The following is a 13,514-nucleotide window of genomic DNA, read 5'->3' as shown; positions in this document are numbered from 1 at the left end:
TATCATGAGCGCCACTCCGTACATAACCATAAGCTGTCAATATTAACCATACTGAAGTCAGTTTGAATGGATTGTAGTTCAATTCAATTGAACACAGGGAATGTTCGGAACGCCAAATCTAGTACGTAGAACATATATATCGATGGCTCTACATAATTATTATCTCAGACGTTTTAGCATGTGTTTGGTTTGCATGTATGTTATTGCGCAATGTTATGCAAGTTTTCTGTAATTGAACAAAACTCGAGTTTCACTGCAAGCTTGTATAGGGTTTTATGAAGAAAGTAATAGAAAAAATAAACAAACGTAAATTTAACTATATTAGTTACTGCCTAAACTGGAAAAAACCCATGATCTTGCCACCATGCGCTAATATCTTTATCAGGATAAACAGATAACACTTTTTATAAATTGACGGAAAATGTCATATTATGTTACTTTTACCAAATCCGTAGCCTAATTCACAAGTAGCCGCTTCATTTTTTACAATTCATACTTACTCAATTAGGAAGTAGATTAATTATTTTAAATAACACGTTGGGTTACAATCAAAATTTTAAAGGTTAAGCTCAATCTATTATTGCACCATGATTATTTTTCTAGAAATAAATAATTTTGTTATGTCTTGTAACGCGAGATAATTGCATAAAGTGCGCCTACTCAATGATACAAAGCTAATGGGTTTTTTGAAACAAAATGTAAACATCAATTCAATGCACTAGTTTTTTTTATTGAAACTCCATTCAAAAAACAATCCCGCAAAGAGACGAGACTATTTGTTTCCCCAAAAGAAAAAAACGCAGCTACAATTTCCCATCACGAATTTCCCTGAAAAACAATATGGCATTACGAGAATTTCTCATTGGCAGTACGGACTGCGTTCCGGTTGGTCGGTAGGCGGCGTTTCGAACAACATAGCACACCATTGGCGGACATGCAGATCCCCACTTCACGCCATGGTGGGGGAAAACATCCCCGTGTTTATTTTTGTTGTTCAACTTAGTGGATTAAAAGCTTTCGCCGCGCACACTTGTGATGACTAACAAAACAACGTCACGTCTATAGATCGTATTGTGTATAGTGTAGTGAACTTGCGACCGTTGTTTAAGGACTGGAGTTGCTTGCACGTTGACTGTGTTTGACCCTATTTCGGAAATGGTGATCCTGTAAGTATTTACTGATTCAATTTTATTATATTGTAAGTAAAATAAATATAGGCAATTTTCAACACGTCTCATTCATTTTTTGGACAATCAACAAGATAAAAACATACATAATATGTAGGTATATTTGTTACGTGTAACTATAAGGACTTTATAATATTGTATTAGTGATCAAATTTAATTAGCATTTCTTTCATTAAGTGATTAAAATATCCATAAATGGATTAAGATATTATAAATTTAATATTGACTGAGAAACTTTTTCAAAGTACAAAGTTTTTTTATGTTTATATGGGAGATATACCATTAACTGCTTAGTATGTTCTTATAAGTAAAACACGCAAACTTGTTTGTTTGTTAATAATAATTAAAACTGAACTATAGCCTACGTCCTAATCGAATGCTTGTTTTTTTACTTAAAACATTAATAATTTATTTTTATTACAAATAGGAACATAATAAAGTAATTATTTTTTTTATAAATAAGAGTAGATATCATTCATTGATTCTGACTTACCTATGATTTTATTTGCATAAAAGTTTCTGTATCTTCATTTTATATAAAGTACCTTTAAGGTCAAAAATGATCAAACGTCTATAAAGTATAAGTCGTTTTAGAATTATCAATCTTATTAGAAAAGTTTGTTAAGACAACTAAGGCAATGAAATTATTGCATCCAATGTAATAAGTATGTATTTCCTTTGAGTGTTTTAAAGATGCGAGATATAACATTACGTACACGACTGAATAGCCCAAAGTCAAAATCAAATTAGAAATTTAATTAAATAAGAAGAATTAGACACTTCAAAACAGCAATTCAGCATAATTATGACAGAATTCTGTCGTTCACCAAGTGATTAAGCCAACACTGTACTTACCTCATTTGCCTTACCTAATATTCCGAATAAATGCATAACGTAACATAAAAAAAATGTGGCTTGATTTGCTACTGTTTTTGGTAGGGACGGCGTTTTCCATAAGATAAACATTACATATTTTTTTCGGAGCAACCCTACAACTTATATGCTGATTAGGCACTGTTATCAATGAAAACCGGTATAAGCTGGTTCTATATTAATAATCGTATAGATAAATTGAAATGGAATAATAGGAAATGATCCTTTGTTATCTACTTGAAAGTATTTAGATTAATCAAGTGATATAACATTGGCAACACTTTAATATGTATCGCTCACTAATCTATCAGTGGAAGTACAATTTTGAGGAATATCGAGTTGTTATTGATCGAAAAAGCCCATGAACCTATGTAAATAATTTCCGTTTTCTGTGGCGGTATAACCTATAGGTTCGGGCCTATGTAGATACAACAAGGACACGCTTCCTAATCTTTCGTAGGCCCTTAATAAAGTACTTTTTACCTATTTTATTATAGAATGTTGAATAGAGTAATAGAGTTGTCTGTTTTCGTTACTGCTGTAAACAGCGAGAACTCTGAACAACAAATATTAATGAGATTTGTAACACAATTAGTAGACCTAATCCTAAATTAACATATGAACTGCTAATATTATAAAAAGTACACAGTGGGCTTTTTGTACGAAAAAAATATTTTAAGCGACCTGCGAACAGCTAGTAACTATATAAACTAAAGTAGTTCTATCATTTATAAGGCCTATTTCTGTGAGCATGTCTTTTCCTTTCTCGGCAAACACGAAATCGGAAGCGAGTTTGAACAACACAATAAAAATAATTATCTAAAATTTAGAATAACAATACTTTGAACTACAAGAAGATATTTCTCATTAGAATAACATGAATATTATAAAAAAGAGTCAACCTATTCTGACCTACACATTTTAGAAATACTTTTACGTAAAACCCCGCTAACAACGTCGCTATTCATAATATCCGCATCTTATACAAATACGTTTTTAAGAAGCTAACAATAGACCACTTGTGGCCCCAACAATGCGGACGCACCATAAAATAAATAGTCACACAGGCGAGGGTTGAGGAAGGTGCTGGAGGGCCGCCAATTGAGCCTAATTGAAACTTATTGAACTTGTGACGTTGCATTCTGTGCTTATATTTAAAAAGATTATATGTTACAACTATAAAGCTCTAAAAAATATTTATATTACGTAAAAATTAATAGAGATTGATCATTTCATAAAGTATAGGTATGTACTTTTCATTTTTCTTTGCTCTAATAGGCGTAGTACTGGTTAAGTGCGCACTCAATTCTTCAACCTCACCCTGTCAATGACATTTCTTAAAATTCTATAATCTTTATTTGTAAAGACACAGGGCTTATTTTTCTGTAAAATGAGGTAATCAAATTAGTGTTAGAAAGTAATGTAATGTAATAATAATGGTATCTTTACGATCACTGTTACATCGCGGATATGATAGCTTGCTAAGAACCTTCATTGTTCTCTTGATATCACTAATCATAAATCATGTAGAAGACAAGTATTCGATAATTACGTTTATATTTTTACATATATCATAGAGCTGGTAGTTAAATAACATCGTATCTAACTTCCTAAAGCTTTAGTCCTGGAACACTAACATTCGAAACAATTCAACTCAAATCCTTATCCTAACATCTGTATAAATGTTCTTTGTTTCTTTCTGGGTTTTATTTGCTTTTTTCCCTTCACTTTGAAGTTATTTATTCAATTAAGGATTGCCCAGCCCCCTCTCTACGGTTCTAAAGCAATTGGTTCAAATAAACTTACGAGGGGAGACGAACCTTCCCCACTCTTTTAGCGTTTTACTTTTGTTTTATAAGTTGTCTTGCTTGTTAGGTATCTAAAGCATTTGTTTGTTTTTTTCTAGTATTTTTAATTCTTTTTTTTATTTTAAAATTTATTATATAATATAAACAATATTGTTACCGCATAGAAATTATTACAAAATTGTTATAATTACGGAAAGGTTTCACTTCTACGACTAATATAACCTTTTACTAGGTTTAATATCTATAATTAATAATATCAGCCCTGTATTATATACTTGCCCACTGCTGAGCACGGGCCTCCTCTACTACTGAGAGGGATTAGGCCTTAGTCCACCACGCTGGCCTAGTGCGGATTGGTAGACTTCACACACCTTCGAAATTCCTATAGAGAACTTCTCAGATGTGCAGGTTTCCTCACGATGTTTTCCTTCACCGTTAAAGCAAACGATAAATTCACAAAGAATACACACATGAGTTTAGAAAAATCAGAGGTGTGTGCCCTTGGGATTTGTACCTGCGGACATTCGTCTTGGCAGTCCGTTCCACACCCAACTAGGCTATCGCCGCTTCGAATTAAATATCTAAGTATTAGTTAATATTAAGACAATCAACTACGTCAAATTATATTTTTATAATAAAAACATAACTCTACATCAAAGATATTTTCTAGTGTATCTTCACTTGTAGCAAAACTTTTTCTTAGGTCCTAACATGTATTATTACACAACACCTCATCCAGTACTTATAGATACTAACAAGCATCACTAAGAAGCAAATCGTGTATTTTTCAAAATTTTACCGGTCATTTACGTCGAAAAGTACTTCCTGCTTATATCTCGAATATTTTACAGCACAAGCCGAGCTGATATGTCAGAAGGCCCCACTACTCCGGACTGGGACATCAACGACGCGGTAGTACCACGAGTATCAAACTTCGACACGTTCGGCGAGTGGTGCGACGGTCATGTGCGAAGAGTGTATCCGCCGGCATGCGAGGAAGCCAGACGGCACGCCTCAGGCTGGGCAATGAGAAACACCAACAACCATAATGTACATATACTTAAGAAGAGCTGTCTTGGAGTACTGATCTGCTCGGCCAGATGTAGACTGCCCGACGGATCAAGGGTGCACTTGCGACCTGCCATTTGTGATAAAGCAAGAAAAAAGCAACAAGGTAGGTAATATTTAATGAGTGCAATGAATTCCTTGTTACCATTTCGCAAATCGTAATCGGTCGTTTTCGTGAATTGTATCTTAAATATATGTATATTTTTTTCTTTTTATTATTATAGGCTTTAATTCTACTTATATTACTTAAAAATAATTATAGGCAAAAAGTAAATGTATAAACAATAATAACTGCGGTATAAGTAGTTAAATTGTATAAAAAAAAAACATTTTTACGACCTAGGAAAAGTGAGATGTAAATTATATGCAACATTTTCTCGCAGGCAAGCCTTGTCCAAACCGACTATGCAACGGCGGCCGATTAGAAGTTCAACCATGCCGCGGCCATTGCGGCTACCCAGTCACACACTTCTGGCGGCACACGGAACACGCGATATTCTTCCAAGCGAAAGGGTCTCATGACCATCCACGACCTGAAGCCAAAGGTGCCACTGAAGTACGCCGGTCTCTCGGCGCCGGCAGAAGAGTTAGAGGCCTAGCTTTACTCCTAACCAGAGAATCTTCGATAGCGGATAAAATATTAAGTGGGAAACCAGAAAAGCAGATGTCACATAAAGTCAACCACAGTCATCCACAACCACCGCCACTCATCCCAGATAACCAAAGACGTATGTATTTATTATAACTATATCGCATAACTTTTATATTCGGTACCTAGTAAATCTAGTAAAAACGTTGTTTCTTGCTAACTTAATTTGAGCACCATCCCAAGAAAAAGGGGGCTTAATTTCATAACGATTTAATTTCATAACAATTTTCTTTTTGTTCCACAGTTCAACTAACATGCACATGTGGTCCATTCGAGTGCTCGTGTCGGTGGCGTTCTGAACACTCGACGGAATCGTATGCGGCCGCCGCGTGGTCACACAGCGAAACACAGAGTTACGCTGCGTACGCGCCGCCAGTACACACAGCAGCCTCACTCCCTCCACAGCAACACTACGACCCACAAACGCTACCATCTGAAGACATTTTCCACCCTGAAGAAATATTCCAGCTTGACCAACCCATCAGACTAGACTTCCCCATGGAGGAGAGTACGTTAGAATCACCACCCACGTTCGCAGACCTCAACGGCGATAACTCGAGACCTGAAGACGCTTACTGGCTCGAATGGCAACGCGCGGCCGGCAGCGACTCGAGCGAAACGCCTTCCCCTGAAATATTTGGAAGTGCGTACCAGCAATCCGAAGCTTATTGTGAACAACAATCATACATTCCCCAGGTGTACTATCCAGACGACTGCCAGTATTACCCCATTGAAAGTACTAGAAACTCACCAATAACCAATATGCATGAACAACGATTTTACAGATACGATCAGGATTGTACACAAACTAACATAGATATGCAAGCGTGGAATTATTCTGATTGCGCGTTTACCCCCAACGACGTGTCTGAATGTAAACAGTATTTCGATGTCCAACATCAACAGGCAGTGAACGCCTTTAGTAGTCTTTTATAATATAGTCCCTGTACATAGTATATGTAATTTGTAAATAAAGAGTTATGTTAAGCATTTATTTCGATTTGTTGATTAATATAATATTATCTCAAGTGCTAGACTGTACGTCGATAGTTTACGTTTGTTCCTATATTTTGATCTTCATTGGTTTGTGAACAAAATAAAATACAATTTGTATAAAATCGTCTATTTATTGTATATAAAAATTACATTAAAATTGTCAATTTTACATATTTTTTTGTTTTCTAATAATAAAATTGGTCACTACAACATAGTCTGTGAAGCAAACGCACGATTTATTGTATGCAATTGCCGTCGCAACTGATTCAGTGAAACAGCTATCTTACCCGACTCGTTCCCTAATTGACGGCAAACGAACCAATACCTGTCTGTGTACACGATTCTCAAACACTCGTATCATATCCAACAAGAATCGGTACATCGTTCAAACATTCCGTACGAAAACAAACATTCCGAATAATGTGCTTGCTGCTGATTATTGCGACAAATTATTCTATCACAATAAATTGCACAAGTTTTTATCGATATTGGTTATGAATGTTAAATTCAAATCTTTATATGATTAGAAAGATAATTATGGCTTTAAAAGACTTGTTTTTGCCTGTCTCCTTCGACATAGAAGGGATAAAATATATTACTAATCTCGATAAAAACGAATGCACGTTTCAACATTTTAATTCAAACAACGATTGGCTATCGAATCCTACCAAACATTTTTTATGTTCAAGTAATTAAATGAAACTTTAATAATATTGCATTTTTTTTTGTGTAATGTAAATTTTACCAAACCAAACGATTTACACACAATTTACGATTTGTAAACGTTTTTTCACTAAAAAACAAAAATCATTTAAAATATATAAGTGCTTCATTGATATGAATTGTATGCTAAATCTAATTTAGAACATATTATGCGGTGTTCTGATCACTCCACAATATTTTTTTCTCGGATATATCTGCTGGGAGTTAACAGTAACATCTTTAACCGAAGCAAAAACATAACAGCCTAACTTTCCTCAAATTTACATTCTTAAAAATAGGCCCTAACATTAATTATTACAAATATTATTTGCTGCAACGTATTTGCATGTTCCGGTGAGGGTCGAGGAGAGCACAGCACGCAGTATCACAGCTCTCGGCCGTAGCCGAGTAACAATGCTTCCAGCCGCATTTTCCTTAACTTGAAAATATAGCTGGAAACAACCGTAGCCCCACGGCGGGCGCCACTATAATAAGGCCACAAATAAATTTAACTCGAAGCAATGACTTCTTAATTTTAACCATAACCACGATTTGCGCTTCAATCAACTGATACACATTAGTGTTAAAGGCTTACATACGTTCGGACGCAAGTGTCTGTGACTGTGTTCACCTTCTCATCGTGCCAGCCTACAGTGCGAGTGTAACACGGGCGATCTCCACGTGACAAAGCTAATTTTAAACATTACGAGACGTACAGGTGAACGGAGCGAGATCGAATGCATAAGCTTTATCCAGAAGAAGCTTATAAGAGAAATTTCTAAGAGGAACTTTCGTCCTACTAAACAAATATGACTATGACTTAGTTACAAAGATAAAAGACTTAGAGGTAGGACAATATTAAGTGATACTAATTTTAGAGTAATAGTGTATAGATCTATAAGCATTATGTGTCATGCTGAACACGCTAGTGTTGCAGATTGCCATCATTCATACCGAATAGGCAAGCAAAACATCCATAGATAAACAGGTCGACAAGCAAGTAAAATGTTAACACTATTTTATCGATGAAATTCGGCGATGCATTGTCGACCGTTCTTCCATAGATTTTAGACTTGACAAGGAATAATCAAAGCCAGGTATCAAGTTTTACCCTTCCTAACTTACACTTGGTGATTTGCTTGAACATGTATGTACACGCACACAGGCGAATACTGCACGACACAATAATGTTCCAAAGCATAATTTGCTGCCTAAACAAAAAACTAAAATAACCAAATTCATAATCGAGAAATATGTGAATCACAATATTTTTCCGTTCCTAGTGTCGCTACATTACTATAACATTATACTTATTGTGATTTACCATTATACATAACTGAAAAATGTCACAGAACTGACGTTATACAAAGAAAACTAATTCATAACACAACACAATGTAGAAAATATAATATTAAAATAGAATATCGTTTGCAATAAACACATAAACCTTCAAAACGACTAAATAATTTGTACTATTGAGAATAAATCACTGTCCAATTAAATAATTCATAAAGTTTCTGTGACTTCACATTTGTAACAGTACATTTCAGAGAAAAATAGTATATAGTAGATACATTCATTACGTTATACTAAAATTTAAAGATTCATTATATCTAACAATAAATATAACGTAGATACGTATAAGGTAATGTGATGTAGGACTATACTATCTATAAACTCAATCTATAATGTATTTGTATTACCAATATCCTTGCATTTCAAGCAACCGGTCGACGTCACATACGGACTCTGTTTATATGTAAATTATAATCAAGCTCCGAAAACCGTGGAAGACACCGACTAGACGCTCCGAAATCTGACACAATATCGTATTGCTATATTAGAAAGAGTGCGAAACCACACTAATAACATAAACAGCTATTCTAACCGTTATTCGAAAACAACACGTGCGGTGCAGAAAGCACGACCGCCACACAACATAAACGTACATCCTAATCAACTATCGACGAATCACGGAAGTGAAACGCGCTATAAATCGTTGTTATTACGCAGTAAAATCTTCCAGAGCGTTTTTCTCCACTTGGCGAGTTGGCCGTGCGTCAATACGATCGCAACGTTCGTCGCACAATAAAGGTGTTTTCACAAAATCTGGTAAGCCGTCCGCGGTGCAACGCCATCTGTCGGCGGCGCGGGGCGGGCCCGGCCGCCGCGGGTCAGGGCGCGGCCTCCTCGCGCGCCTGCACGCTCGCCTGCACGCTCGGCAGTACGCTCGGCTGCACGCTCGGATCCATGCTAGGCTCCACGCTCGGCGCCACGTTCGGCTCTCGCTCGGTAGCGCGGTCGCCTCCACGCACGGGTCGAGCGGCTCCGCGCAACGCCCCACGCTGCACTCCATGTCCGTACTGCAACACCCACACTTTATAATACACGGACAGTGTTCTAGTAATAAACACTTGCCATGTCGTAAACACTGTACTAGGTGATATTATGGTATTATGATCTAAACCTCATCTACACGTTTAAGGATAAAATACAGATTAGAGGAGAATTTGTTGTAAACTCCTCCGTCAGTCGTTAACCTTTAAGGTTCAAGTCAAATTCACATGCAACACACAATATTTTGTAAACACAAAAAAATGTTCATTCACAGTCCTCTCGGTTACGTATTGAAGTAGAAATCTTCAGTGTATGTTAATATATAGAATACTAACACAGCACTAATAGTAGAGAGCTGCATCTTGGCGGCGTGCCAGTGGTCGCCGGCCTCGATGGAGTCGAGCTGGTCCTCGGGGGGCGGCGGCGCGCTGCTGGTGGAGGCGGCGTCGCTGCTGGAGACGGGCGACTCGAGGTTGATGAGCGCGCCGGTCACCACCTCGCACACTTTATTCGCCTCGTCCGTGTTCGAGCTCGTCGATTGACTCGTGTCCACCGATTTCTGCATGTCTGTGGGCAAATGTTACATTACAGTCATCAAAATAGTAGTCAAGAAAATAGATACTTATAACTTTATCGATAAGCGTATTAGAATGTGTTATCATATTAATAAGCAATTCAATATTTGTAGTTTGAATATCGTATTTTAATGTTAAATATTTTAAAGCAATTGGTTGGTATGTTATTGTTTTATATATTTTATTCCCTGACAATACCGCAAGGCATACTAGTAAATATACTGTTATTTAAACTTTATACTATGCAATGTTATTGTGATAGCGTTGAAAATATATAAATATTCGTAAATGGTAGAAACAAACCAACACAAATAGGTAACAAAAATAATTATATTATATAACCATGCTGTCACTGATACATTATGAAAGGGTTAATGGGATTAGTCAACGAGCAAGCAAACAAAATGAAACAAACAAAAATTATGAAGAGAAAAAGCAAAGACCTGGGGCATGCATGTAGGTCAACCATTTCTTGAGCGGTCGATTTCCACTGAACACGGGCAGCATACCGCCCTTCATTGCATCTGCAACGCAACATGCGTGCGTACGTGTTAGCGCTTGGACGTAGACTTCGGCGACACGACCGCAATTTGCCATCGCTCGTCAAAAATTACAAAACTTATAGAATTTATGACTTTTATTTACTTTTATGTGAATTTTGACGATCAGTGGCATTTTATCCACATGAGTAAAGATCGGAATAAAGTAAAAACTTCATACAATCGGGCTGCTATCACAACACGCACACATAGCATGGCGATGTATGTGAGATCGTTTATCGACAGGTTCACGAAGTCTCCGACCGGTGTAGAAACTAGTTTGCGCCGGATCAGTTGCTGTATTACCTTAGATTCTATATGATTTTTACTCATGTGATTTAATATTGTAAATAGTCGCCGCCGAAGTCTATGGGCAGGCGTTTAGATAAAGGACTACGTCATAAGCAGCTCTACATGTCTGGGATTAAGGTTGCCAGATGCTTAAAATTACGTAGTATGTTATACACAGAAATTATGTCGTCCTAATTTAAAAAAAGCTAGTTCCTTTATTTTTGAACTGACAACCATAACAGGACTATATCGCGCCAGGAGTTATTAATGGTTATAACCTGTTCAATTATATGAATTGCTCTGAAATGGCAATTTTTTTATAATCAAAACATCAAAATATATAACTAAAATGGTCCATTTTAAGATACCATATATTAATTGAACACGTAATATTGCCTAGATTAGAATAAGAGCTAAGCTATATAAATTAAAATGCCAATCGTAATACTATTAATTTCATAGTAAGTATTTTGAATAAGCGGTACAATCACGAAGCAAGATAAAAGACAAAAATAATTATGACTTTTTACACACACAAAATCACGCCTTTATCCCGAAAGGGGTGGGCAGAAGTGCAACCAGGGCACCTACTTTTCACCATGTGTGTTTTGAGCCATGATATAGTGAGGGATGAGTCTATCGCCATATTAGGCACTAAATCCAGCCTCTGATCAGATACTGAATAAAAGAACCCAAATACAACTACCTAACCAGGGATTCGAACCCAGGATCTTAGAGCAGTCTCGTACAGCGCACGCAGCACAACTACGCCACAGTGGCAGTCAGATGACTTTTCTCAATTACATTAACTATGTGAGAATATGACAATATATTCATATTCCATATAAAAATTTCCCCAATATTGTACAGCAACATAAACAAATGGATGAGTAAATAACCGCATGCGAATTATTACATAGTAAAAAATAAACAAAAACATAGTACACACAAAATCTGTTTTTTTTTTTCTACTTTAATCACTGCAATCTAATTTGCAATATGATCTATGAAGATAACAAAGAATTTAGTCGTATTTTAAACGCTTGTGCAACAAGTTCTGGCACAACACTTATCCATTCTAACCAGACACAGTAATATAAGTATTAATGTATGTAGTTACCCACTAAATATTAGAAAGTACCCATACAAATAGCTTGTGTATAGTTACTCCAGCAAATGATAAAAACTATAATACATTTCTATGAACATCTCCACCTTCTCGGGAACTCTAATTAAAAGTTTTTTTTACTATATCATGACTAGTGAAACAGATTTAAAAATACCACAATTTGGCCTCCATATTTCAATATTGCATGCGATGGAAAGGTACGTCATTAAAGTTGATCTACGGAAATATATTTAGATATAGGAAATATCATCATCAGCCGTAGGATGTCTACTACTGAACATGGTCCTTCCCCACAATTTTCCAGATCGAATAGGAGATATGGACTATTAGTGGACCATGTGGTACTGATACGAGCCCACTCTTAGAATATAGCTAGGCTACTTTAAAATCCAACAAAATTATCAGTTTTATAATTATAAGGATAACCGTCTCTCGTCAGTGTGCACTTACTAATAGTGGGGTAACTTTGCTGTGGCCATATAAAATATAAAAAATACGAGTGATTTCCTTTGTCACAGCTCCTAGTTACTAGTTACACCCATGTATATACTAAGCCTATCTTTACACAAGGTATATAAGCGAGGGGATGATGGGGTCATGGCGACTCACCCTTGTGCTTGTGGTCGGCGCTGCAGCAGGGCGGCGGGTGCAGGCGCGCCGGCTTCACTCGCACGCGACAGAACCGCGACCCGCGCGGCATGTTGTAACGGTTCCCGCTCTGAACATCGTGCAAAACATTTTCAATAAATAATTAAATTTGTGATAAAAATAATGGTTTTAATCTAATTCTATTCAGGCAAGTTATTCAGATGTATGGCCTAACGTTTGTTTGGAAGCCATTTGTCTGTTTAGACTAATCTTGCAAATTGTTGAGTCGATTTTGATAGAACTTTCAATCGTAAGTAAAAAAAGTTATTTCAATAATTTATACTACTTTTTATGTAAATTAGGAATGGACGGAGATATCTGAATATCAGATGTTTATGGATAACTCGAGAAGTGTTTTTAAATTCTTCACAAGCTCACGGTATTAAGCTTTATGAAGTAACAAGTAATGAATAATTTAATAGTTCAATATAATTCATAAGATATAGGTGTTTACAAATATTGTTACCTTCTTTGCATAGCAATGTTCCTTAGACTCGACAACGGCAACCGCGTAGAGTCGTCTTTCACTTTCGTTCTTGACTTGTATACTGAGATCTAGCGCCGGCAAGCAATCGCTATGTACAAAGAACATTATCTGCGCCTCCTAAAACAATAACAACATAAGCCATTTAATACTTTGTGGTATTCAGTGGGTGAGTACTGGATACATAGCAAAAGACGGCTAGTCGGTCACCGCATGCGCCGCGATATA

General features: G+C 36.4%; 2 protein-coding genes across 2 annotated transcripts; one reads left to right on the top strand and one right to left on the bottom strand.

Moving 5' to 3' along the window:
- Positions 1 to 456: 456 nt before the first annotated feature.
- LOC115454035 (transcription factor glial cells missing 2) lies at positions 457 to 6,703 on the top strand. The gene is made up of 4 exons (XM_037442131.1): positions 457 to 1,166; positions 4,720 to 5,042; positions 5,320 to 5,664; positions 5,830 to 6,703. Exons 1-4 carry the CDS (start codon positions 1,156 to 1,158, stop codon positions 6,519 to 6,521), a joined length of 1,371 nt encoding a protein of 456 aa, XP_037298028.1. The 5' UTR covers positions 457 to 1,155; the 3' UTR covers positions 6,522 to 6,703.
- Positions 6,704 to 9,288: 2,585 nt separating this feature from the next.
- On the bottom strand, positions 9,289 to 13,444 carry LOC119190263. Its single transcript, XM_037441733.1, has 5 exons — positions 13,269 to 13,444; positions 12,764 to 12,872; positions 10,639 to 10,719; positions 9,956 to 10,187; positions 9,289 to 9,646 (listed from the first exon to the last, which is right to left on the bottom strand). Exons 1-5 carry the CDS (start codon positions 13,392 to 13,394, stop codon positions 9,289 to 9,291), a joined length of 906 nt encoding a protein of 301 aa, XP_037297630.1. The 5' UTR covers positions 13,395 to 13,444.
- Between the last annotated feature and the right edge of the window lie 70 nt (positions 13,445 to 13,514).

This window comes from Manduca sexta, chromosome 23, assembly GCF_014839805.1.
Source record: "Manduca sexta isolate Smith_Timp_Sample1 chromosome 23, JHU_Msex_v1.0, whole genome shotgun sequence".
NCBI lineage: Eukaryota > Metazoa > Arthropoda > Insecta > Lepidoptera > Sphingidae > Manduca > Manduca sexta.
This window is presented reverse-complemented; position numbering and strand designations above follow the sequence as displayed.